Consider the following 26,739-nt stretch of genomic DNA (forward strand, 5'->3'; position numbering starts at 1 on the left):
CCCACGCGAGGCACACCACCAGAGACAGAGCCCCCGCGCGAGGCACACCACCACAGAGACAGAGCCCCCGCGCGCGAGGCGCACCACCACGGAGACAGAGCCCCCCGCGCGAGGCACACCACCACGGAGACAGAAGTGGGGGCAGCTGGAGGGGCAGGGTCACTGGGAGGTGGGGGCTCACTGTGTTGCCGGGATATCAAAACGTGAGTGTGTGTGTGTGTGCGCGCGTGCGCACGTGTCTGTGGGCTGGGGGAGCAGCGTGTGCGTGAATGTGCGTGTATGTGTATACTGGGGCAGCAGCATGTATGTGTGTGTGTCTGTGTGTGTGTGCACGCACTAGGGCAGCAGCATGTATGTGTGTGTGTGTCTGTGTGTGTGTGCACGCACTACGGCAGCATCGTGTATGTGTGTGCGTGTGTGTGTGTGCTGGGGAAGCAGCGTGTGTGTGTGTGTTCCGGGGGAGGGACCAGTAGGGGCAGTGGACAGGGATGCGGGCAGCAAGGGTGAGGCCAGGGCCCAGAGCCGGGCTCTGGAGGAGGTAGGCGGAGCTGGCGACCCAGTCTCAGGGAGCAGGCGCTGGCGCAGCAGGAGTGGTTCCTCCCCACGGTCACCCAGGAAGGGGAGCAGCGGGGTTTACAGGCTGGGGGTGTGTGGTGTCGGGGTCAGCTGACGGCTTGGGAGACCCAGCGGCTTGCGAGCCGTGCAGCCTCTCGGGCTCCGTCTGCTCAGGTACACACCAAGGACTTCGGCGGTCACTCCCCGGAGAGCTGCTGGGAGCGTTCACAGAACGCTGTGCGGTCCGAGCTATAAAGTCTTTCGTTTGTACCTGGCAGACAGCAATGGCTTTCCAAACCAACCCTCTGGACGCCTGGTGGGGCCCGGGGACGCTGGGCTGGGCCCCCTGGGCCCCACACGGGGAAGCGCCGCCTAGCCTGCTGACTCACACTCCCACACCGTGACGAACAGAAGTGAGCAGAAGTGAGCTGGCCGGGACCTACACCACGTGCGGGTCCCTCCGAGCTGTGCTTACATCCCACAGAGGAAAGAAGACAGGACCAAACGACCTCTACGCTCCCTCAAATCCCAGAATCCCTCCTCCCTGGAGAAGGTAAAGAGAGGAAGTGCTAGAAACAGGGTCTCGTAGCAAATCCTTGAAGAACACACAGAGGCTGCAGGGGGGACCCACGCCTCCACTCACGTGTGCCCAAGGCCAAGGGCTGTGGGCTGATCTGTAGGAGGCGGCTGGCTCCCCTGGCCTCAGCCCACACTGGAGAAGGCGGTCAGCTCCACGCAGGCCCAGGCCTCTCGCCAGATGAGCCGCTTCGTCTCAAAGCCCACCACCGGCTTCAGCATCGGGGCACCCGGGCTACGGCGCCGAGGGCTACGGCTCTTGCAAAACCTGGGCTTCCACAAGGGAGCTCAGTCCCAGAATTTTCCACCTGAGAAAGGGGCTTTTCTGACCCGACCCTGCGCATTCAGGTTCCGAGCAGCCTGGATGGGGAAATGCATCGCGAGCGGCAGCTCAACCCGCACGCAAGAGAAACCCCGTGCGGAAGAGGGCTCTGGACCACCCCGTGCCCCTCCGCGCTGCCCCACGCACCCTGCGGCAGAGAGCTCCTCCCGCGCTCAGGCCGAGCCAGGCCTGCACCCCCCGCTGCGCAGCCTGGCCAGGAGGCCTCTCTCCACGTCCCCAGCAAAGTGCAATCATCCCCAGGCTTTGCAGCGAGATCACCTTGCACATCACACTTGGCAAAAGCCTTAGCCACGAACGGCCTCGTCTGCACACCAGCCTGCCGAACAGGCTCAGAGGAACCTCTGCAGCGGGGAGAGAAGGAAGGGCAAACTCCGTTTGCAAAACCTCCATTTTCACTTGGCCAGATGAGGTCAGTGAAGATGAGCTCGGGCCAGGCTGGAGCCCCCTGGACCAGGGTTCCCCTGGGTGTGTGGTGTCCGAGCTGGGGGACTTTGCAAACCCCCCTGACTTGGAGCCAGCTGCTTCCCAGGAAGGCTCGCAGCATTCTGGTCCCCATCAATAGAAGACAAATGGCACCCGGGGCGAAGAGACCAGAGGCCACAGACAGCTCAGGGGTGACATCACGCCTCCTCCAGGGAGGCCAGCGCCTGGTCAGTCGGCACGGCCAGCCCGATCCACAAATCCAGGAAAGCCGCTTTCTGTCTGAAGCTGGGCGTGAGCTGCAGCCAAGGCACGTTCAGTGCCGAGCCTGGGGGGCGGGCTCCACCCACGCCAGCAAGTGAGGGGAGCCTGAGTTAGGTCACCCCCGGTCTCAGCCCTGCAAAGCACAAGCATTGGGAGCTGACAGCAGGGGACTCTGGAAAGAGACTGGGGGACGCTGGGCTCCCCCCGAGCCACGGTCATCACCCCCTCTCCCGCGGGAGGCAGCACAGAGAGGGGGTTCTGAAGGCTGGATTTTCCTCCCCACCCACCATTAGTTGGCTGGGAGGCCTGGGACCCGTGCCTGCCCCTCCCTTAGCTGCTGTGTCCCTGTCTATGAAATGGGGACACAATGCCCCCCAACCCAACCCCTGCAAGCAGAAAACGCAGGTGTGTCTCAAACTCAGGCACGATGGCTCGGGGACCACGACTCGGCCGCAGCTGTCGCCGGGGGCACTGTCGGGGGCGAGCGGACCCCCCGCGCCCACATCCTCCTCTCCCTGCCCCCCTGTCTCTCCGCAGCCCGTCTGGGTGTGCCGCAGGGCTCCTCCGACACCCCTTAGCACTGTTCCTCCCGGGAGCTCTCCACGGCTTCCCAGAAGGTCAGCAGGTCGGCAGGCTTGACAAAGTGGCAGGCCACGATCTTCCGGAAGCGGCACACGGAGAAGCGCAGCCCCTCGGGGAAGAAGGTCCGCTTGGAGTGCAGCTCCTCCGGCCGGATCCCCAGCTTCGCCAGGCAGAGCCCCACGAACACGTCCTCCAGCTTGAGGAAGGGCACGCTGTCCGAGACGTTGTACACCTGACTGGCCACGTCGCCCGAGAACACGTAGGCGGTGCCCGAGCAGAAGGGCGGGTACTTGTCCCACGGGTACTCATACTTGCTCACAAACCACTTGTTGAACTTGTTCCTGATGGGGACATCATTCATCTTCAGGTGGCCCGTGAAGAGCCGCGTCGTCTTGTTCTTCCTGAGCAGGAGCTCGGTCAGGTAGTCCACATTGATGAACATGTCCGAGTCGGCCTTCATCACAAAGCCCGCCTGGGGGCAGTGGTGGTACACCCACTCCAGCCCCATCAGCGTCTTCAGGGTCAGGTTGAAGTAGACGTCCTCGAAGTCCTTCTGGATGATGTCGCGGTACTGCTGGCTCTCCCGGGCCACAGCTGCCATCTCGGCCTTGCTGGCCGACATCCCCAGGAGGAAGTACGCCTGCACCTGTCGCCCTCTCACCGTCCTCTCCCGGCCCCACGTCTCCCGGATGGCCATGCGCGCCTCCGCCTGATGGAGGGACGAGGTCACCAGCAGGACGAGGAAGGGGGGCTTCTGCCTGCAGTCGGCATCCGGGAGCTGCAGGAACTTCCCGAATTCCTTCTTGTAAACCAACGGCCCTTCCTTGAAGGCCACCAGAGTGTCCATGCTGAAGTACACGCAGAGCGCGCCCACAACCAGGAGGCAGGCGTACAGCACCCGCGTCTTCAGGAAAGCCATCTGAAAAGAGCGAAAGCCAGAGTCAGACCCAACAGCGCGCGGGCGGAACGGGCTCCCAAGCACGGTCACGGGGCCACTGAGGACCTGTGCTCCCAACACAAGGAAATCAGCAGTGGTCACGAAGGGGCAAATGCTAGCTCCCCTGGTTTGGTCATCACTCACGGTGTGCGTGGAGCAAATTATCACACCATGGGGCGGGCACCAGTGCATCCCATGTGGGTGCTGGTTCTAGTCCCAGCTGCTCCTCTTCTGATCCAGCTCTGCTATGGCTGGGAAGAGCAGAGGAAGATGACCCAAGTGCTTGGGCCCCTGCACCTGCACCATGGCTCAGCTCCGTCCGTTGCAGCCATTTGGAGAGTGAACCAGCAGATGGAAGACCTTTCTCTCTGCTCTCCCTCTCTCTGTAACTCTCTCAAATAAATACATAAATTTTCTTTAAAAAAATTATCATACTGCACCCCATAAATATATAAAAATATTTAAATAGTTTTTTTTAAAGCATGAGGAGGCCTGGGCTGAAGCTTGTGTGTACAGGAGTGGAGTGCTGTGCTTACGTACGGAGGCTGCCAGTGTCTCTCCACGCACCACAGTGTCAGACAAAGAGCACGAGGATTCTGGCACTGGTCCAGGCAGCCCCTTGGCCTCTGCGCCTTCTGGAATCCTTGTCCAAAAGGACATGGGGCCAGACCTGCACAAGGAGCTGCAGCTCCACGGCCTGGAGGACTCAAGCCACGCACTCTGGATCTCACGAGGGATTCCACACTATCAGGATCTCACAGGGGAGCCACACACTCTGGATCCCAGGGGGGAGCCACGCACTCTGGATCCCACGGGGGGCCCACACACTCTGGATCCCATGAAGGGGGGCCACACACTCTGGATCCCATGAAGGGGGAGCCACGCACTCTGGATCCCATGAAGGGGGAGCCACGCACTCTGGATCCCACGGGGGAGCCATGCACTCTGGATCCCACGGGGGGAGCCACACACTCTGGATCCCATGAAGGGGGGCCACACACTCTGGATCCCATGAAGGGGGGCCACACACTCTGGATCTCATGAAGGGGGGCCATGCACTCTGGATCCCATGAAGGGGGGCCATGCACTCTGGATCCCATGAAGGGGGGCCATGCACTCTGGATCCCATGAAGGGGGGCCATGCACTCTGGATCCCATGAAGGGGGGCCACACACTCTGGATCTCACAGGGGAGCCACACACTCTGGATCCCACGGGGGAGCCACGCACTCTGGATCTACACGGAAGGGAGCCTCCTGTTCTAGCTCTACATGGAGGGACCGTGTGCATTTCTCTGATCTAACGAAGTACATGCCAGAGAAGCAAGTCCAGTTCTGACCCGCAAGAACACCTTGGAACGCCATCCCCGCTGGCCGTCGTCATTTATTCTTCAGGCTCCATTTTGCAGTTTCCTCTCTGGTTCTTCCGTCTTTCCCCACCCATGCCTGCTGTTCCCAACAAGGCCCAGGTTACCCAGGTTGACAGTACAACATCCAGAAACCAAATATCTCAAAATACCTCGCTTCCTGCTAGAGGGAGTAAACTCCTTGAAAGCCAGGCCTCGGGTAAAGCCGAAAGACAATGAGCTCCCGAGAGCCGCCAGAGTGGACGTCCACACAGGCTGCAGGTCGGGTTTGTTTACCAAAAACGGTCGCTTCTCTCAGGAAGGACCAGGGAGGAAAAACATCAAATCACTCAAGTCCCGCACGTCTTCACAAGCCACTGTGCCTGACAGCCACTCTGCCAGCCCGATGTGACCCAGAGCCAGCATCTGGGCCCCACTGCCAGCCTCAGGGGCTGTGAAATAGGGCCCATCAAGACAAGGGAAGGCCTCAGGATTCACCTGTCCACCCACCAAGACAAGAGAAGGTCTCAGGATTCATCTGTCCACCCATCAAGACAAGGGAAGGCCTCAGGATTCACCTGTCCACCCACCAAGACAAGAGAAGGCCTCAGGATTCACCTGTCCACCCAGCAAGACAAGAGAAGGCCTCAGGATTCACCTGTCCATCCATCAAGACAAGGGAAGGCCTCAGGATTCACCTGTCCATCCATCAAGACAAGAGAAGGCCTCAGGATTCACCTGTCCGCCCATCAAGACAAGGGAAGGCCTCAGGATTCATCTGTCCGCCCATCAAGACAAGAGAAGGCCTCAGGATTCACCTGTCCGCCCATCAAGACAAGGGAAGGCCTCAGGACTCATCTGTCCACCCATCAAGACAAGAGAAGGCCTCAGGATTCACCTGTCCGCCCATCAAGACAACACGCAAACACCTGGGAATCCTCTGGGCCGAGGGGGTTGGGACAGCACCTCAGAGCTTTTTAAGGAAACTGGACCCATAAAATAGTGACGGTCCAAGTTCTCATCCAGATAATGACCACCTGCACAGCAGTCTGGGGCTGGTGCTTAAAGAATTCATAAGATTTACTTTATTTATTTAAAAATGGAGAGGCGCACAGAGAGAGAGAGAGAATCTTTCAGTTTCTGGTTCACTCCCCAAATGGCCACCATAGACAGAGCTGGTCAGGCTGAAGCCAGGAACCAAGAACTCCCTCCAAGTCTCCCGCGTGGGTGCAGGGACCCAAGCGCTTGGGCCGTCTTCTGCTGCTTTCCCAGGTGCACTAGCAGAGAGCTGGATCAGAAGTGGAGCAGCCAGGACTCAAACTGGTATTCCAATATGAGATGCCAGTATTGTGACAACCCACTGCACCACAACACCGGGCCTTGATGCTCATGGAATTTAGCACGAGGGAGACACCCATCAGTTTTTAACACCATAGCTGTGTCTTATAAACGTTAACCCTGGATGAGAGGACAGAGGGGCCAGCAAGAAGAGAAAACTGACACAGTGGCATTAAGGGGTGGTGACGCTGACGGCAAGAGTACCTCACTATTTCATGAAGTCAAAATTCTGGTCTAAACAGGTTCATCATTAAAAAAAAAAGAAGAAGAAGGAAAGAATCGTGGATCTTTCCAGAACCAGCTCCCTCTCATGGGCCCCTCTTCCTAGAGGCAGACTCAGCCACGCTTCTGTTCAGCTCAGAGCCCCTGTGGAGCTCCTGTCCTATAGCGGTCCCCAGGACTTCACAGAATACTTGCACACACGTAAGAAGACACTCCTGGGGGCTGGACCGGAGTGGAAACGCACAATTCATTCATGTGCCGAGAACATCACCAACACACGGCCTAAGACAGGTTTAGTGCAGTGATCTTGGTGGAGATAGGATCATCACCAAATTCCAGTGAAGGCATCAGGATGGCCCCAAACTCCGCATGTTTAAAAGGACACACACACACACACACACACACAGAATACAGCGTGAGGAACAAGGCAGAATGGCGCACAGTGTGTCTACAAGCCAGACTGCCAGCATCGGAAACAAGCAGAGAGGCCTGGAATGGCTTTGCCCTCGCAGCCCCACCGACACCTCGGCCTCACTTGGTTACAATGACGTCCTGAGTTTTCTGAGCTCCTCACTCAGATTGAGCACTTCCTGCCACCAGCAATGTGGGCACTTGTCCCAGGGCCGGCGGTGCAGCTCCAGCAGAATTCCACGGGCTGGGGAATCCACGGGGACAGAGGCTGGCACAGTGTGCAGAGTGCCGGAGGCTGGCACGTCCTCCATCAAGGGGCCCACACCGGGTGAGGAGCTCCCGTGGCGGCAGCCAGCAGGGAAGGTGGAAGGCTGAGGGCTGGCGGACAGGCCGAGGTGGGGCTGGCGTTTGTAGCAAACCCACTGGGGTGTGAGAGCACCCGTGCCTGGGTGTGGAGGGCAAACCTCCCAGCACACAGCAAGTGCTACACTGCCGGTGGCAGGAAGTGCCCCAATTCAGTGAGCAGCTCGGAAAACTCAGGGTGCCACTTTCTTCCCCCCACCCCCGGAGTCCTGGACCCCAAGGTCATCAGTCCTGCCCCAGGGCTCAGCACCTTCTAGCAGTGGTGGTGAGCCGGGGTGGACAGGGGCTCAGGCACCAGGCACCCCCACCCCTGCCCCCGCCCCCACCCAAGCCAGTTCAGGACAAGGCTGGGAGGGGTCACTGTAGCCACACAAGGCCCGGGACAGGATCGCCCGCCCATTTCTGGACACTCCCAGCAGGTTCTTCTGTTTGCGCTGCTCTGATTGGCCAGTGAGGGTCTGGGGGCCGAGGGGGGCAGGGAGCAGTTGACTGGGACATTGGTGGCCTGCACATTTTTGCCACATGTGTTGGCAAATGCCATCTTTCAACCGTGTGAAAAAGAAGGATGACGTGGTCAGACGCTTCTTCAATCTTTTCCTACTTAGCAAAGTTAGCCGCCAACTCCCCCACTTAAGAGATGCTTCCCATCTCGTCGGGGTCCCCACGGCAGCTCCGCAGCCCCTGGACACGAGACGTCCTGGGCCCACAGAGGTCTCAGGGGGCGCCTGTGGCCTCCTATTCAGGGAGAGGGGAATTCCGAGCGACCCAGCCCAGGCGCGGACGGTTTCCTTCTCTGCCTCTCCCAGGCCCTCGTGGCAGCCCAGCCAAGGACTGTGGACAGAGATCTCATTCACCCTTTGCTTCCCGCCCCCGGGAGGCCTCACCACAAAGCCAAGCCACGCCTTGATGAAAGGGCTGTCGGAGGAGCCCACAGCCCTGCAGAGGATGAGAGCCCAAGGAGGCCCTGTGGCTGTGAGACCCCGAAGGCCGCGGGCCACTGCTGCAGCTCCTCTGCCCCCTCTTCCCAGCTGGGCCTCGACCTCCATCCTCCCTCCTCCTCTCTGTCTTCGCAATCGGCCCAATTCTGGCAAGAATCCTGCTGGAAGGAGCAGCCATTAAACAGCCTCACCATGATATTAACAAGAATCACGCAAGAGCTACACTGATTGCATGAGATCTGCCCGGACTGGGTAAGAGCCACCCATGGCCCGCACACACCCTCCTCATCAGCCCTACGCCGGCCCCCAACAGTGTACATAAACCGCAGCCTGACCAGGCCCAGGGAGACTCTGAACAGACTCTCCTGGGAGCGGCAGGGTGAAAGCCCTGGGTCAGCCCACCACACTCAGACCTCCCCGAGAGTCCCCCGGCCAGCCCTGGGCCTGCCCGATGCCGAGGCTCTGAGCTCGCCCGACGATGAAAGCCTGCTCACCCTTCATTCTTCGGCTCAGAGGCACCACCCGTGCGGACGCTGTGAGAATCCCTCTCAGTGGCTAAGACACGTCCTGTGCAGCACTGGAGGTACTTGGGAACCTTGGGTGGTCGGTTTGCCTGGTGCACTGTGTGAATTGGAATGTGTGACTTCCCCACTGCACAATAAAATCCTTACTGGAACCACACAGCCTCGGTGCCATTACTACGCCCGTGACACCTGCTCACCGGGTTCAGCTGGGATCCCCAACCTCCACTGTTTGGGATTTCACCCCCTGGCCTGTCTTCAGCAAGAATCCCTGCCTCCCACCAGCCCCTCCTTGGTCACTCTGCACCCACGCCTCAGCTAAAACCACAAGCCCGCGCTGGCCACAGAAGGAGCCCACTTGTAACCAGGGAGCAGCTCCAATGAGATCCGCTCTCTCCACCCTCACAATCGCCCGCTCTGGCAACAGGGCAGGGAGAAAATGGAGGTCCCACTTGGGGATGCTCAGAGGGCCAATGCGCACTGGGGGGGGGGACCAGAAGGTCCTGGAAGGTTCCAGAAGCAGTGCAATGTGCGAGGACATGGCAGGGTCTGAGTTCCAACCAGGCTCCTGCAGGCTGGGAACATGGCGGGGTCTGAGTCCCAACCAGGCCCCTGCAGGCTGGGAACACGGCGGGGTCCGCGGACTTGAGCAGGCTCCTGCAGGCTGACGAGTCTGGGAACGGCTGGGGCCTCTCTCCCCACCACAGTGCAGCAGAGGAGTTGCCTCAGTGCTTGAACAGCTCCAGTGACAACTGAGGGGAAGGCCAGAGACTGACGCAAACGCGCGCTGGGCTCAGGACGGACGAATGCAGAGCTGGAAAATGCTGCAGGGCTCGTCTCAGCCTGGGCTGCCATCACCAGACGCTGGCACAAAATGCTTCCCCACCCCCCTCCCTCGCTGGGGACAAGGCATGACGGAAGCGTATTTTCTTGCAGCTCTGAGGCCAGAGTCTGACACTGGTGCCCGGGCTTGCAGAGGGCTGTCTTCTTGGATCGCCACATGCCAGAGACAGCGAGTTCTGGTCTCTTCCTTTTCTTATAAAGGCACAAATGCCACCATGAGGGCCCCACCCTCTCGGCCTCATTGACCCCTAACTCCCTCCAAAATTTCCTCTCGGGCACTGTGGCATAGCAGCTGAAGCCACCACTTGCAGCATCGGCATCCGATATGGCTGCCAGTAGAGTCCCGGCTGCTGCACTTGGACCCAGCTCCCTGCTGATGCACTTGGGAAGGCAGTGGGAGACGGCCCACGTCCTTGGGCCCTGCACCCACGTGGGAGACCCAGATGAAGCTCCTGGCTCCCGTCTGGGCCTGACCCAGCCCCAGCCACTGCAGCCATGTGGGGAGTGAACCAGCAGATGGAAGACCTCTCTCACTCTCCCTCCCCTCACCACCACTCTGCCTTTCAAATAAATAAGTAAATCTCTCCAAATAAGGCTTCAGCATGTGAATTAGAGGAGGCCAGATTCAGGGCACAGCAGGGACCAGCAGTCACTGGGCACCTACTGAACCAAAAACTCATGGAAAATGCACATTAAAAAAAAAGAACTACTCATGGATTTCCTTTTGGTTTTATTTTTGGTACCGCAATAAGCTTGCCTTTCTTTTTTTTTTTTTTTTTTTAAACAGGCAGAGTGGACAGTGAGCGAGAGAGACAGAGAGAAAGGTCTTCCTTTGCCATTGGTTCACCCTCCAATGGCCGCTGCGGCCAGCACACTGCGCTGATCCGATGGCAGGAGCCAGGTACTTCTCCTGGTCTCCCATGGGGTGCAGGGCCCAAGGACTTGGGCCATCCTCCACTGCACTCCCAGGCCACAGCAGAGCGCTGGCCTGGAAGAGGGGCAACCGGGACAGAATCCGGCGCCCCGACCGGGACTAGAACCCAGTGTGCCGGCGCCACAGGCGGAGGATTAGCCTAGTGAGCCGCGGCGCCGGCCAAGCTTGTCTTTCAATTCTGTTTTTCCTGGCATTTTCTGAAGCGCCCACAAAGGGGATGCTGCCGGTCGTGGAGGTCTTCTTGGAGCTCCCCCAGCTGCACACAGCCGGTCTGCCTCCCGCACTTGCTATAGGGGAGAGAACGGCTGCTTCCCAGGCCATCAGCCTGCCTCCTGCTGGGAAGCCACCTTTGGACCTTCAGGCTCCCTCTCTCTCCTGAACACGGAGGAGCTGGCTGGACACAGCCGCTGGACTCGGCGTGGGAGAGCCGTGAACACGCCAGGCGCAGTCGGTCCCTCTGCGGGGCTCGGCTCTCTCCCTGCATCTACGCCCTGCTTAAGCTTTCTCTCTTGCATTGTTTTTAAATTTTTTTAAAGATTTATTTTATTTATTTGAAAGAGTTACGGAGAGAGGTAGAGACAGAGAGAGAGGTTTTCCATTCACTGGTTCACTCCCCAGATGGCCCAGAATGGCCGGAGCTCGGCGGATCCGAAGCCAGGAGCCAGGAGCCTCTTCCGGGTCTGCCACGTGGGTGCAGGGGCCCAAGCACTTGGGCCATCTTCTGCTGCTTTCCCAGGCCATAGCAGAGAGCTGGATCGGAAGAGGAGCAGCCAGGGCTAGAACCGGCGCCCATATGGCATGCCGGTGCTTCAGGACAGGGCTTTAACCCGCTGCGCCACAGCGCCGCCCCCCTCTTTTGTGTTGTTTTTAAATTCCATATGGTGCCTTGAGGTACAGCGGCCAAGACCTAAGCAGCCAAGACACAACCACAACTCAACAGATTTTGCAACTTGATTCTTTGCTAAACAACAGCTCAAATAGCACTGAGCAATTTTACCCAACTTTATCCACTGCATCTAAAGGAACTAAAATACGGTGCCCGTAGGCAGAACAAAGTTTATCGAAAAATAAGCTTTTGATTATTCGATATGAGAAGCAAAGTGCTGGGGTCTGTCCTCTGCCCAGAAAATCAAACAAATTAATAACATGGCACAATGTTACTGGCAGAATGTCTCGGAGACAGCCTTTGTTCATCTGGCACAACCAACCGGCTCAGAGACTCCTGAAATTCTGTGGACACTCCCGGATCTCCTGGGGCTGGTGAAATGAAGCGGTCCTGCGGAACACACTGAAAATAAAGACAAGAAGCCCCGGAGCCGGCGCTGTGGCTCAGCGGGTTAACGTCCTGGCCTGAAGCGCCAGCATCCCATATGGGCACCGGTTCTAGTCCTGGCTGCTCCTCTTCCAATCCAGCTCTCTGCAATGACCTGGGATAGCACTGGAAGATGGCCCAAGTCCTTGGGCCCCTGCACCCATGTGGGAGACCTGGAGGAAGCTCCTGGCTCCTGGCTTCAGATCAGTACAGCTCCAGCCGTTGTGGCCATCTGGGGAGTGAAACAGCAGATGGAAGACCTCTCTCTCTCCCTCTCTCTCTCCCTCTCTCTCTGTTAACTCTGCCTGTCAAATAAATAAAATAAATCTTGAAAAAAAAAAAAAAAAAGAAGAAGAAGAAGAAGCCCCGTAAGGAGCGTCTTCTCCCAGATGACTCAGGATGTCTGTGGCCCTCTCGGGTGGGCCACAGCACCCAGGCTGCTTTGGGGGACATCCCTACAAAGAGCTGAACAGTGACAGGAATTCAGCGTGCAGGCCACAGGGGACTTAAAGCAAGGGACTAAGATCATTCTAGAAGCATCAGCGAAGAGGCAGCGGGAGTGACACCGCACGTGCTGTGAGGCCACCTGAAGCCGCCAGGCTCTGACACACGCCTGAGGCTCACGGGTCCTGCTCACCCCTCCAGGTGACCCCCGCCTTCCGCCCTCGGGCCACACCTGTCCCCTTTCTGCTCCCTGGCCAGGGCCATCTTCTCCCCACACCACACACAGGCTCAGTCCTGACCACCAACCCCTCAGCAAGGCCCTTCGGGGCTGAGCTGCAGTGCCTAAACTTGATTCCCAGGTGGTCTCTGATTAACGCTTTGTGCAAACCCTGGGACTAGTGGATTACATTTTTGTTCATTCTTGGTATCACCCGCCTTTCCACTAACCAGTAATTCCCTAAGGATGGCACGGATTGCTTTTGTATTTTTCTTTTTTGGCCAGTGTACAGGATTGGCACACGGGTGCCCAGTGGACAGTTGGGAAGGGAAGATGCCCATATCTCCAAAAGCCAAATTATGCTCCTGTAGGGCACGGATACATTTCCCTACGTGAAGACAAACGCCGGTGTACACGGCCTGGCCTCAGGCTGAAATGCTTCACAGAGCTTTTCAGACACTTGAAGCATTTTCCACCAAGTTTCCACTTCTGGGAAGGAAGGCAACCTGCCTTACCTCCGTGGACGAGGAAGCAAGAGCAGGGGTTTCGCCCCCTACTGTTCGCAGGGAGGAAATGCAGGCAACAGGAGGCAGCGTGTTGAGACAGAAGCAGGCTGGTTGCTGGGGCACCTGTGCAGGGCCTCCCCCCATAGCAGCTCGGCCTCCCACCCCCCACCCCCCACCCCCCACCCCCGGCAGCTCGGCCTCCCACCCCCACAGCAGCTCGGCCTCCCCCTCCCCCCACGGCAGCTCGGCCTCCCACCCCCCACGGCAGCTCGGCCTCCCCCCCCCACGGCAGCTCGGCCTCCCCCTCCCCCCACGGCAGCTCTCCACGGCAGCACCGGCCTCCCCCCATGGCAGCACCGGCCTCCCCCCACGGCAGCTCGGCCTCCCCCCCACACACAGCAGCTCGGCCTCCCCCCACAGGGCAGCTCGGCCTCCCCACAGGGCAGCTCGGCCTCCCCCCCCACACACAGCAGCTCGGCCTCCCCCCACGGCAGCTGGGCCTCCCCCCACGGCAGCTCGGCCTCCCCACACATGGCAGCTCGGCCTCCCCCCACGGCAGCTGGGCCTCCCCCCACGGCAGCTCGGCCTCCCCACACATGGCAGCTCGGCCTCCCCACAGGGCAGCTCGGCCTCCCCCCACACACACAGCAGCTCGGCCTCCCCCCACGGCAGCTTGGCCTCCCCCCACGGCAGCTGGGCCTCCCCCCACGGCAGCTCGGCCTCCCCCCACAGCAGCTCAGCCTCCCCCCTCCCACACAGCAGCTCGGCCTCCCCCCATGGCAGCTCGGCCTCCCCCCAGGGCAGCTCGGCCTCCCCCCACGGCAGCTCGGCCTCCCCCCCATGGCAGCTCGGCCTCCCCCCACGGCAGCTCAGCCTCCCCCCCCACAGCTCGGCCTCCCCCCACGGCAGCTCGGCCTCCCCCCCCCACAGCTCGGCCTCCCCCCCCCACAGCTCGGCCTCCCCCCAGGGCAGCACCGGCCTCCCCCCACGGCAGCTCAGCCTCCCCCCCCCCACAGCTCGGCCTCCCCCCCACACACAGCAGCTCGGCTTCCCCACAGGGCAGCTCGGCCTCCCCCCCCACAGCTCGGCCTCCCCCACGGCAGCTCGGCCTCCCCCCACATGTTTCAAAGGCAGCACATGGTTCTGTAAGCTATGGGAGAGCCACACCTTGGGTTTTGTTTTGGTTTCTGGCTTTTTTTTTCATATCCTGAACTGACTGCTCGATCAGCTACTCCTGTAGTGAGCCTGTGCCGTCTTGTCTCTCCCTCACAAGTAGATCGCTCCCCAGTCTTTAGGCTAAAAACAATTAAATGGCATAATTTCATCTTGCTTGATGTAATCAATTTTGTCATCAAAAAAATCGATTCAGGTCAGCCCTCACGGCTCTCACGTCCAGAATGCAAGCATATTTGAACAAGTTCATGGAAGGTGCAATTAAAAGACGCTGCTTTTGGTGCAAATTCCGAAATCCATGCACAGTGTTTAAAACACACACACACACACGTGTTCCATGAACTCTCTGAAGATCTGCCCCCCAACATGCATAGATTTCAAGGTTTTTTGCACCAAAACAAACTTACCTCTCAATTCCACCTTCCATGAACTCTTTCCCATGGCCTTATAGGCTTGGCAAATAATCGTTTAATTACTTCAGAATATATCTGAGAGTTTTTAAGGATGCAGCCAAATTCTGAAAACCTTGCAAACAGACTCCGACTGAGGTTTCCAGCATCGAGCCGGGCAGCTGTGGGAAAAGGGAGGGTGGTGACGGCTGGCTCAGCCGGGTGGAGGCAGAAGAAAGGGATCTGGGGGCAGGGCTGGGGGAACCGGGTGCCTCCGTCCCCACCTCGGAGGATGAGCCAACCCCGACAGGAGGGGTCGGCCAGGGACACTCGGCGTGGCATTGGCCACAACAGCCCTAGAGGGACCCTCCATGGTTTGGGGCACGTGGTACCCCCAGAGGGGTGGGGAGCCAGCTGACTAACGGTGGGATACCAGGCAGGTTATATAACATCTCAGGACTTCAGTTGCTGCCTCTGGCAAATGGGAACACGGTCAGTAACTCCGGCCCCCGGAGGCAGCGACCCAGGGGGCGTCAGCCGTCCCAAGCCACACCCCAGGCATGGAGCCCGATGGAAAGGAGCACCAGGCGTGCACCGGCACTTCGCTCTCTGCTCCTCGGAGACTCTGTCCCCACCTGCAGGAATGGCCTACGTCCTGCGTCCTGGAGGGAGCCTTGGCAGCAGGTACGGGGCACAGGGGCTTGGTCCTGGTTCGAGCCACTGCACTGGAAAATGCCAGTTGCCTGAAGCTGCTTTGGAGGGGAACAGAATCGCACCTCCGGAACATTCTTACAGTTTACTTTTTCCACTAAGGCCAAGCTGGGCAGCGGCTGGCACTTCACCTGGCCTGCTTTGCTTGTCTACAGGGAAGGTAACCGGGTTCCTTTTCATGAGGCTGTGGGAAAGAAGCCCTCGCCCCCTCACCTGCCTCTCTCTAGCTTGCTACCAAAAAGAGCAGAGGGCTGCCGCTGGCAGAGCCAGCATCGCCAGCATCCGATGCGGCCATCACCGCCACCACCCCCATGTCCACGGACGCACGAGCCAGAACCATGGCTCATCACCTGCAGGCAACAAGTGTAGTGGAAACACAAGGCTCTGAGCACCAGCTGCTCCGGGAACCGGCCGGCCACCCCTAACAGTGAACACACCCTCCTCTTCCACTACACCCCAAAGAGCACACTCACCCCGCGGCAGCACGAACGTGGGCCCACCATCCGCCCCTCTCACTCCGCGGGAGTCACTCTCCCTCCACCCAGCACCCTCGACCCAGCGCTCAAGGGAGGGCCAGGGCGGACGGATTCCCCGGCGGCCAGCTCGTGAGTCAATGGCCTTTAGTCACTGAGTTTTGTCTTGGACGAGAGCCTGAGCGGATGGCGCAGGGGACTGCGCGGTGTGTGGAGGAGGCAGGAGCAGGAAGGGTGTTGCCAGGAGAGCCCAGGGCAGCGAGGGGAGATGCACCCAGGCCTCGGCCCAGGGATCCTCACAGCATCAGGAACAAGGGAGCAAGAGAGGGCGAGGCCAGGGGTCTCCCCGCCTGGTGGCTCCCGCAGAGCGCAGGGAAGCAGGGGAGGTTTGTGAGCTGGAAGTCGACAGACTCCAGACGGCTGCTGACACAAGAACACGTTACACAACTATTTATGCCAGCAGGGCTTCACCAGGAAGTCACCCTGCTGTGCTCGTGCCCCTGCTGGGTCTGGGGGTGGGTGGGCTGGGGGTGGGAAGGCACTCCCAACAAGTTATAGAAAAAGGAATTAACAGATAAGCTGATTTTGGTACAAAAAATTTGAAAGTCCAAGCCTTCAAAAAGTTATGGAAAAACATGCACATGTTATAAAAACAAATATTTTTTGCAACAAAATAAATTGATCTTCTAATTCCATTTTCCCAGGAACCTTTGGAGCCGCCCGCATCCAGTCTCACCCTTTGGAGAGGCACTGAGCACACAACTCCTTCCCTTAGATTTCCCGTAACCCTCGTCAGACCGGCAGTGGCATTGCACAGGTCGCCTCCCCAGGGACACAGAAAGGCAATGTGGCATCGCGTAGCAGAAGGTGCATCCGCTACAAAGGCCACGAGTGACTCATGGCACTGCAGTTTTCGAAGCCGGGGCTCTGTCTCTGCCAGACCTTGAGACACCACAGACGACGTCCCAGCACTCCCTGGAAGCCCAGAGAGAGAGAGAGAGAGAGAGATCTTCCATCCATAGGTCCACTCCTCATATGCCCGAAACAGCCAGGGCTGGGCCAGGCCAAAGCCAGGAGACTGGAACTCCATGCAGGTCTCCTACGTGGGTGGCAGGGACTCAAGTACTCTAGCCATCGTCTACACTAACACTAACAGGAAGCTAGACTGGAAGCAGAGTAGCCAGAACTGAAACCAGGCACTCTGATACAGGACGCGGCACCCCAACTGGCAGCCCAGCCATGGCGCCCCATTGCCCACCCCAGCTGAGGAACCGAGCCGGGCAGGTGTGGAGCACCCTGCCCCCACCATCAACCCTGCACTGTTGGACTCCTGTGGCTCATGAGGGTCACGCCCACAGACAGGAATTTCCCAAGATGCCCTGTCAGCTTCACAGCAGAAAATGTCCCATTAGACTTGCCCAGAAGCCAAGAGGAAGCAGAAGACACAGTCCCAGCCCCAGAAAAACTCTACTCTTGGGTCAAAGGGAATAAAAGTCTACCCTGAGAACACAGCCATGGCATTCAAAACCAGAGGAGAACGAACGCAGCGAGCACCTGGCACGGAGTCGGCTGTCCCAGGACGTGGGCCTATGGCGATGCAAAGCAGGTTTCAAAACACTGTGCACACAATAACACGTCACAGCTGCCTGGACGGGGAACCCCAAGGTCACAGCTGCCTGGACGGGGAACCCCAAGGTCACAGCTGCTCGGATGGGGAACCCCAGAAGTGACGTTTCTGGAAGCAGCTGCGCCTGCACAGGATCATGTGAGCCAAAGACCTCCGCCTTCCATGGCACACGTCGACTGCCCTCAGCCTGCTACTTCTCCTAGCTACAGGAAAACTCTCTCTGCGGATCTCACTGCAACCCTACCAAATTCCAATACCAGCCCTCTCGCCCACGCAGCAGGCACTCTCTTGAGATGTGTTTGTTGACTGCAGTTAAGTCTTCTGCCCCAGGCTAGGCCGCCTTTGGGGCCCTCAGCTTTGGGAGCTGGTTCTGATTTCCCAGTGGCTTCTAGCCCCTGTAAAAGGTGGGCGAGTTCAATGTCAAGGCAACAGCACTTTCCCACGCCTGCATTTTCTCCTCCGAGAGCCTCCCCAGCCTCCAGCACTTGCTACTAATTGGTCTGTGGAAAAGTGAGAAGATTCTGTTGACCAGACTTGACCGGAGAATGAACCTGTGGTTGTTTTCCAAATGCAGACACAACTGCTATTCCTCAGGCTGAAAGTTATGCAGCCTGGCCCGAGGCAGAGCCCCAGGCCCACACCCTGGACAACACCTGGAGGCCAAGACACAGAGCCGAGAACCAGAGATCCCCGGACAGGGAAGGGGTGAGTTCCCCGGAGGAACTCAAACACAGCGCAGCACACTTGCCATGTGGTTTCACCAAACTTTCTGGACTACACACCTTGGTTCTCCATTTACAGTCATGAGCAATCAACAGGAAAACAGTGGACAGGTGTAAGGAACTGGCAGCTAACAGCGCCTGGGCAGACTGAGCCGGCTATCAATGCCAGGAACGGGAGGCCGGGCAGAGCGCCGTGCCCCCTCCATCCCAGCCTCCCAGCTCTCTCCCACCCTGCGACAGTGCGGCAGGGAGGTGCAGCGAAACCCGAGAAGCACACCATGAAAGAGCACGTCCCTCCCGGCCCATCCCAGATACACACACACAGCAGCGCGTTCCCACCACCCTCCACTTCCTCCACTTCTCAGGGAAGCGAGTGAGTATAACTTTTTCAAGTGTTGCATCACAGTCCACCAATGCACCATAAAGTTCATTTAATTAGAGCAAGCGCCGATAAGAAAGCAGAATGGAATAGGATGACATACTAGAAAGTGTGTGAACGGTAAAGGCAAACATTGGTGGGTCCTGGGTGTGCGCTGAGTCACCACGTAAAAGGAATTTACTGTGGCGCTAAAGAGACGAAAGACACGATGCAGATGCAGAGCCCTGAGCCGCATCATGCGCAGATAGAAAGCCCTACACGCACTGCCTCGGGCACCAGCACTCAGCCCATCCTAGACTTCTGACTCTGCCCAAGCTTCCTGAACTCCGGAGCCCCTCCCTGTGTATCCAAACAGAAAACAAGGGTGACAGCGAGCGACAGGGCGGACAGGAGGGCAGCACTAGACACACAGACCTGAAACCAATCTGTAAAACAGGGAGACCCTGGCAAGTGCCAGCAGCTCCCCGAAACCAACGCCTTTGCACGTGCGGAGCCTCCATTCTGGACTAAAGCTCTCCTCTCGGCGGGAGGACTCTCGGCGTCCAAAGGAGAAACCCCGGCCACCGCAGAGCCCCCGCTTCATCCACCAAAGACAAAGACCGCCGATAAGTTCAGAAGTAAAGATTCGAGGGGACATCTTTGTAGTCCATTTATGAAAGCAAATGAGGGGCCGGCGCTGTGGCGTAGCGGGTAAAGCCGCCGCCTGCAGTGCTGGCATCCCATATGGGTGCCAGTTCAAGTCCCGGCTGCTCCACTTCCGATCCAGCTCTCTGCTAGGGCCTGGGAAAGCAGTAGAAGATGCCCCAAGTGCTTGGGCCCTGCACCTGCGTGGAAGACCCAGAAGAAGCTCCTGGCTCCTTGCTTCAGATCGGCGTAGCTCTGGCTATTGTGGCCAGTTGGGGAGTGAACCAATGGATAGAAGACCTCTCTCTCCCTTTCTCTCTCTCTCTCTCTTTCTCTCTCTGCCTCTCCTTCTCTCTCTGTGTAACTCTTTCAAATAAATAAGAAAGCAAATGATAACGTAACCCCCTAGAGGTGAATTTCACCACTGCCGTCTGAGTACACATATTGTGCTGGCTACAGATCTTGTCAAGGTGCCTTGGGGGTAGCATGCTGCTATCCATCATGCCCTGCCAGGTCTCATGGGGAACGCCATTTGCTCCACTAGACTCGGGAAGGCCTTGTCCCAGGAGACAAGGATCTCCACGCACCCTACTCTTGTGATTCCCCCCCTACAAAGGGATCGTGGTCAAGATGAAAGCAGGCCCCGGGGGACCCCATGCAACGATGCAGCTTCCCTGCCGATCGCCGCCCCCCTCCAGGTGAACCAGGACAACCATCCCCTGCCCAGGTATTTGGAGATGCACAAATATTTGTGGAATAAATCACCTGAAATGCATAATCTGGGTAAAGTCTAGAACCATAAAAGAAAGGGTGCTGTGTCCCTGCATGACTGAGCTCTGCGGCTCTGCCCATCACTTCCTCCCGGGAGTGCCACGGTCAGACCTCCGTCCCGGCCAGCACTGCGTTCCAGAAAAAGCATCCACACTCCAGGCTCTGGGCGTCTGGCCGGGTGGGACTGCGAGTTATTTCCTCATCCGTCTATTAAAGTCATAAAGCTTGGCCCTAAGCAGCCTGAACTGCAAACAAATCTAAGAGCACACCTTGTGACCAAGCAATGAGTCTCCATCACTCCAACCAAGCAAACCAATCAGACCCCACCTATGGAAGGCAAAGGCCTTATCACACCCTGGCCCCATAGGGCAAACACAGACAGCTGTCAATCAGGCTGTTTCTGACAGCACCTCCACTCCTCTGGCTACAGAGAAGGAGCTTCGGGGGCAAACATGGCGGGCCAGCAGTTAGGCTGCTGTTTGCGATGCCTGCATCCTGGGTTTGAGTCCTGGCTCCGCTTCTAATCCCGTTTCCTGCTAATCTGCACGTGGGGAGGCAGCAGGGGATGGCTCAGCTGCTTGGATCCGGAGCCATATACGCCGGGATGCAGTTCTGAGCTCCCGGCTTCAGCCTGGCCCAGCCTGGGTGGTTGCAGCCATTTGGGGAGTGAATCAGCAGCTGGAAGATCTCTCTCTCTCTCTCTCTCTCTCTCTGTCATTTCACTTTTCACATAAACTGGAAGGGAGGGAGGGAGAGAGGGAGGGGCTTCAAAACATGGAAATAGTCACATGATCTTTCACTTTCATTTTCCATGATTTTTCTGAAGCCCCTCATCTTGCCTGCACATGTGGTGGGATGGGGCATTCCGAACCCAATTAGGTCTGGAATGCTGTCCGGTTCTAGAACTTTCTTCCTGCTCACATAAACTTGGTTACCTTTAACGGCTCTCAGACTTTTTAGAATAGTAACACGTATGAATAATAAGCTATGTAAATGGTACTGATGTGTCTACTACGGTGGGAGCCAGTTCCTATGTGAAGTTCTACTGTAAGTGTGACCCCAGAGCTGAAATTCACCGCGACACCTCTGGTCAGTCTCCAGTCTTCCTTGCCTCCCAAATCCAGCTTCTGGAATGGACAGGCTCTTCTCTCCGTCAGGGCTGCCTCACGCACCGAGTAACGTGCCCAACCCACCAAAACCTGGCCCCGACTCCCAGCTCTCAGCTGGAAGGTCACCAACAGGCTGCTTTGGCCAGGAAACAATTAACACAGGACTTCACGGAGCCAAGTCCTCGCCCTCCAACTACCTGAAATACTGCCTTCACGGCTCATCCCTCGCACGGAAACATGCCATGGATGACAGGTGAACTGCGATGTGCCAAAAAGCTGCCCACAGAACAGGTAGAACCTGGGCGATGGGGGAGCCTGGGGGACCAGGGGTCAGAGAGCTGGATCAGAGGGACTTCCCACAGACGGGGGCCGGGAACCAGGAGGTGCTGGAACAGAGACCCAGCCTGCCTGGAACACAGCCTTGGAACACTGTTGGGTGTGACGAACAGACTTATCTTTGGGTTCCTCTGAAAGGCTACCGTGAAGATCCTAATGACAGCTCCGAGAAGTATCAGATGAGGCGTGGCCAGGCGGGAGGGCAAGCCTGGGCCACGAGGCCCCTTGGCTCTGCGAGGATTTCACCTTCCACGCCTGTCTGTGATGTGGGTGGTCCCGCCCAGGGTTTCTTCCTGTAACTACCAAGGCCCTGGACTTCTGTAGTGCCCTCACTTCCGGGATGCCCCCACTGCCTCTGATGCTTCACCCCGAGGCTCCTCCATCAGCTCTTCTTCCTCCCGGGGTTCCCTCCGTCTCCCGTGGTGATACCCAGACGCTCCCCACATCCTCGCTTCCCCTCCCCACCTTCTGCCTAGGCGCCGCCTCCCCAGACCCAAATGCCAACCGGGCATCCCACGGGCGTCTCAAACTCCACTCCTGCCTGCAGGCCCCCAGGCCAGGGGATCTCGTAGCCCCTTGCCCATCTCCCTCCTCACCCCACAGCCCGCAGCCTCTGAAGAACTCTGTCAAATACCAAACCGGACCAAGTGGCTCCAGCACTCAGCCCCCACAGTGCACCCCACCCCCGATGCCCCTCCCCTACCTGGAGAACTCCTGCCGACCCCTCCCTCCACATCCGGCTCAAACTTTGCCCCTTCCTTGACTTTCCTAGGTGAGCACACTTGGCCGACTTCCCTCCTGGGTCCCCGCAGGGTCCCTGGCCCATACCTGCGCCTCACTCTGCCGTACTAAAGTTGCTGTTTGCTTCTGAGTCTTTCTACTTCTCACTGTAAGTGGCTCGAGCCCAGGAACCACTTTATCATATTAACTCAAATCTCAACACCCCACACAGTACAGTGCACATAAACAGATACTCAGCAAACATTCACCCGGTCAGTTAAGAAATATTTGGTGTCGCCGCCACCGCGGCTCACTAGGCTAATCCTCCACCTTGCGGCGCCGGCACACCAGATTCTAGTCCCGGTCGGGGTGCCGGATTCTGTCCCGGTTGCCCTTCTTCCAGGCCAGCTCTCTGCTGTGGCCCGGGAGTGCAGTGGAGGATGGCCCAAGTGCTTGGGCCCTGCACCCCATGGGAGACCAGGAGAAGCACCTGGCTCCTGCCATCGGGTGAACCAACGGCAAAGGAAAACCTTTCTCTCTGTCTCTCTCTCTCTCACTGTCCACTCTGCCTGTCAAAAAAAAAAAAAAAATTTAAAACTTAAGGAAATATTTGGTGTCATGAGTTGAGCTGCAAACTTATTGGAAACAAGATCCTTGCAGATGACTGGATTCATTAAGAGGAGGTCAGAGTGGACTAAGATGGGTCCCTGCTGCTGATTGATAATTACGGGAAATTTCAGGACACACACACAGACAACATCGTGTCATGATGACAGCGGGGACGGGGCATCCAGCACTGCCGGCAAACCACCAGACGCCAGGAGAGAAGCGCCAAACAGTCTCCCTCCTCGCAGCCCCCAGGCACCCGCGTGGCTCCCCTCTCACGTGCGGAGGCGCTGCACGCTGTACCCAGGCCCCTCACCCTGAGCAGCACCCGCAGGGGAGTGCAAGGACTCAGGGATGAACTTACGCGCAGCACTGGATACCTGAACATCCGCAAGCCGCCGACCACGCTAAGTAGCAGACACAACAGCACGTCCCCTTCAGCTCCGTCCTCGCACCGCCTCCTCTCTCTGGAATATTCCGAAAGGGGACACATGGTGCTGTCCATGTGATTTCTCCCCGGGCTGATCTGTTCGTTTCCGTCTAGAGAACGCTCCACAGGTAGAGACAGTTCTCAAAGAGTTGACAGGTGGGTTAAAGGCCGGGAAAGCTGTGTGCTCCGTGGAGCTGTGCAGCCCCTGCCCTTGGGACTTCCGCCTGGGCTCACGTCCCAGCGACCCTGCTCTCTCCTGGGTCACCTGCAGGCAGCCGCTGTAGCGAAGCTTTGGAAACCCCCTTCCCTGAAGTCAGATGAGTTCAGCCTAACTCGCCCAGGAAGCTTGAAGGGAAAGAAAAGCTACATCTACAACGTCATCTCCTCCCAGGATGGGGACAGTCCAGCCCATGGGCCACCGCAGGCCTGCGAAATCATGTGGCCCTGTCAAGACAGCCACCGGCGGGACTCGAAATTCCATACGTCTGCAGCAGGCTCATTTTTAAGTTGATGCCTGCGTGGCCTGCAGATGACGCTGCAAACATCCAACTGGCCCTTGGCAGAAAAAGTCCCCCTCTCCCGCAAATGCAAGACACCTCCCCCATTTCTCTCTAGAAAGCATCAACCCAGTACAGAAGCCAAGAACTGAGGGAGGAGGCTCGGAGAAGGGGGACGGGGCGACGGGGGGCAGGGGAGAGGGGAGAGGGAGGAAGGAGTGGCAGAGGGGACACAGGAGAGAGGAACAGGAAGGGGCTGGGGCGTGGGGAGGGGGAGTCCAGGCCCCCGAGTCACCGACTGGCAGGGGTTCTGAGTGCTTCCCTGCAATGGGAGAGCAGCTGAGATGGTCGAAGGGGGCAGCCCCAAGGGCTCCACACACACCCCGCTCCCTCCCGCTCCACTCACACTCCAAATCCAGCTGCAAGTTCAAGGCTGCTATTGAACACAGCTCCGGCAGGAAGAACACGGGCCTTAATGTGATATGATTCACAGGGCAAACATGAGACTTTTTAAAGGCTTGTGAACGTTGTTAAATATTGATAGACTTGCTAGAGATTTGTCCCATGAAACTTAAAGACGCCTCTTAATCTTCTCACAGGTATGGAGCTCTTAGTGCTGGGACTGTTTGCCCATAAACACCAAAACTATTTGCCCTGGGAGTCTCATTGGGAATCTATACTCCATCTGAACTCTACAAGTCAGTTGGAAAAATAAAAACTGCGGTTTATGTGAAAAATGAGGGATGCATAAGAACCATGTCCAGGGTACACCAGCACTGCTGTCATTACAACTATAGGGGAGTACTTCAAGAAGTTCTTGGAAAACGAAATAAAAGATGAGCTCATTTTGGGTGCAAAAAGCTTAAATCCTTGCATCTTAAGGATCTCCGGAAGGCGTTGGAGGCACAGACATCGGCCCAGCAGGTAAGGCAGTGGTCGCCCAGCAGGTAAGGCAGTGGTCGGCACACCTGCATCCCACAGAGGGGTGCCAGGGTTTGATTTCAGCTCCCTGCTGAGAGGCAGCAGTAATGGCCTAAGCAACTGGGTCTCTACCACCCACTCGGGGAAATCCAGATTGAGTTCCTGGCTCTGGCTCTGGCCTGGTCCAGCCCCAGTCATGACAGACATTTAGGGACAGAGTCAACAGGCAGAAGTCCCCTTTGTCTGCTTTCCTCTCTCTCTCTCTCTCTCTCTCCCCCTTCCCCCCTTCCCACCCTCCCTCCCTCCCAAATAAACAAATAACTTTTAAGTTCATGAAAATGCATGTTATGAAAAATTATGCATGTATTTCAAATTCTTCTTCATTAAAATAAATGTATTTTTAAGTTTGCCATAGATTTTTTTAAAATATCCACATATATACCTCTTTTATTAAGATTTATTCATTTATTTGAAAGGTAGAGCTACAGAGAGGCAGATGCAGAGAGAGAGGTCTTCCATCCACTGGTTCACTTCCCAGATGGCCACAACAGCCAGAGCTGCGCCAATCCGAAGCCAGGAGCCAGGAGCTTCTTCTGAGTCTCCCACGTGGGTGCAGGGGCTCAAGGACTTGGGCCATCTTCCACTGCCTCCCCAGGCCACAGCAGAGAGCTGGATCAGAAGTGGAGCAGCCGAGACTCCAACTGGCACCCATATGGGATGCCGGCACTGCAGGCATCGGCTTTACCCACTAAGCCACAGCACCAGTCAAATTCCTCCCCCTCTGCAGTGGCACGGACACGGCCGGGCAGGGGCCCGTGCAGGGATGCTGACGGGAGCGATGGACAAGAGCCCAGTGTCCGCACGGCGCAGTTCTGTGCTGCGAGAAGCTCCCAGGCTGGTTAGAATCTGCCTACATGGAAAGAGTTGCCAAACCAGTGAGGAGGAGGCCGAGAGCCAAGGCCAGAGTTCAGAAAATGGGAGTTAAGAGGGGGAAACGGAGGTGACGAGGGGTCAGCCAGGTACGAAAGAGAAAACAAGAGAAAACAGGAGCAGCAACGGCAACGCTGACAGCGCTTCTTGTCACCGGCCACCGGCCCATCCGGTCCTCACCGCACATCTGCAAGGCGGGTGCCAACGTCCTCCCTGAGAAACCCACAGGCTGAAGTTACCAGCCTGGACCCCAGAGTGCGCGCACGGGCAAAGACAGCACCCGCAGCCAGGTGGAGGCACCCCCGAGTCTGCGATCCTGACCCTACTGCACAGAGAGGAGTCCCAGGGACCACAGGAGCCTCCAGAGGGGATGGGAAAGTCAGGTCTACAGAAAACCCCAGAGCGGGAAGCCCTCAGACTTCCAAATGCGGCTTCAGAGAGTTTATGAGAAACACTCCCACACACCAAGGTGGGAATCAAACAGGTGGATAAAAGACTGACTGAGTAGGTCACCGCTGGGTCAAGACCGAAGGCAGGTGAATCAGGAGCTGCAGATCCACCAGGCCCCAACAGTCCAGGTGACGAGAGCCTGGGAAAATCACCTTTGTAACGACACAACTCTTCTCCAACATTGGGAGTCATCCATTGTTTACGGCCATAATAAAATATCGGAGGGCAGGCAGCTTTATAATGACAAGTTTTCTCTGACCCACAGCTTGGCAGGTACAAGATCCCAGGCCACCTGTGGTGACAGCCTTCTTGCTGACAGAGCCCAGAGGTGGTGAGGCACTGTGTGGTGAGAGAGGGAGTGTGTGTGTGTGCGTGTGCATGTCTGTGTGCATATGTGTGCATGCATGTGTGTGCATGTGCATGTGTGTGCATGTGCATGTATGTGCATACACGTGCATGGGTATTGCATGCATGTGTGTGTATACATGTGCATGTGTGTGCGTGTGTGTCTTTTGGTCTCTCTCCTTCTTCCTATGAAGCCGCCAGGACTGGACCATGGGGCTCCACTCTCACAACCTCATCCAATTCCGATTTCTCAAGGACCCCACCTCTGTAGGAGTCACATGAAGATTCTACCTTCTTAACACTTTATCCTGGATACCGTCAGTCACAATTCTCAAGCTACCTACAGACCACAGCACCACAGGATGTCGGGTATTCTTGGTTCTTATTAACCTTAAAAAGTTCTTTCTGTTGCCTGATGGGACAAGACATGCAAACCACTTTGCTGTTTCCTGCTCC

At 57.5% G+C, this 26,739-nt stretch overlaps 1 protein-coding gene and 1 long non-coding RNA gene across 12 annotated transcripts in view; one reads left to right on the forward strand and one right to left on the reverse strand.

The window, feature by feature from the left end:
- The window catches only part of B3GALT5 (beta-1,3-galactosyltransferase 5), a 143,390-nt gene that overhangs the window by 29,912 nt on the left and 86,739 nt on the right, over positions 1–26,739 (reverse strand). For 5 of the 11 annotated variants that reach the window (XM_089330533.1, XM_051838026.3, XM_070071803.2 and 2 more), the window contains one exon: positions 72–3,659. The exons of 1 other annotated variant lie outside the window; for it this stretch is intronic. In XM_089330533.1, the coding sequence (XP_089186659.1) occupies positions 2,733–3,659 (927 nt within the window). In that variant the 3' untranslated portion in view covers positions 72–2,732. 5 more of the 11 variants (XM_070071805.2, XM_070071808.2, XM_070071804.2 and 2 more) reach the window with 5 other exon arrangements.
- Positions 14,209–19,566, forward strand: LOC149126880 (uncharacterized). Its single transcript, XR_016232238.1, has 2 exons — positions 14,209–15,316; positions 16,521–19,566. It is a non-coding gene; the product is annotated as an uncharacterized LOC149126880 (long non-coding RNA).

Source organism: Oryctolagus cuniculus, chromosome 4, assembly GCF_051225735.1.
Source record: "Oryctolagus cuniculus isolate XC-2025 breed Fujian yellow rabbit chromosome 4, ASM5122573v1, whole genome shotgun sequence".
Classification (NCBI taxonomy): Eukaryota; Metazoa; Chordata; class Mammalia; order Lagomorpha; family Leporidae; genus Oryctolagus; species Oryctolagus cuniculus.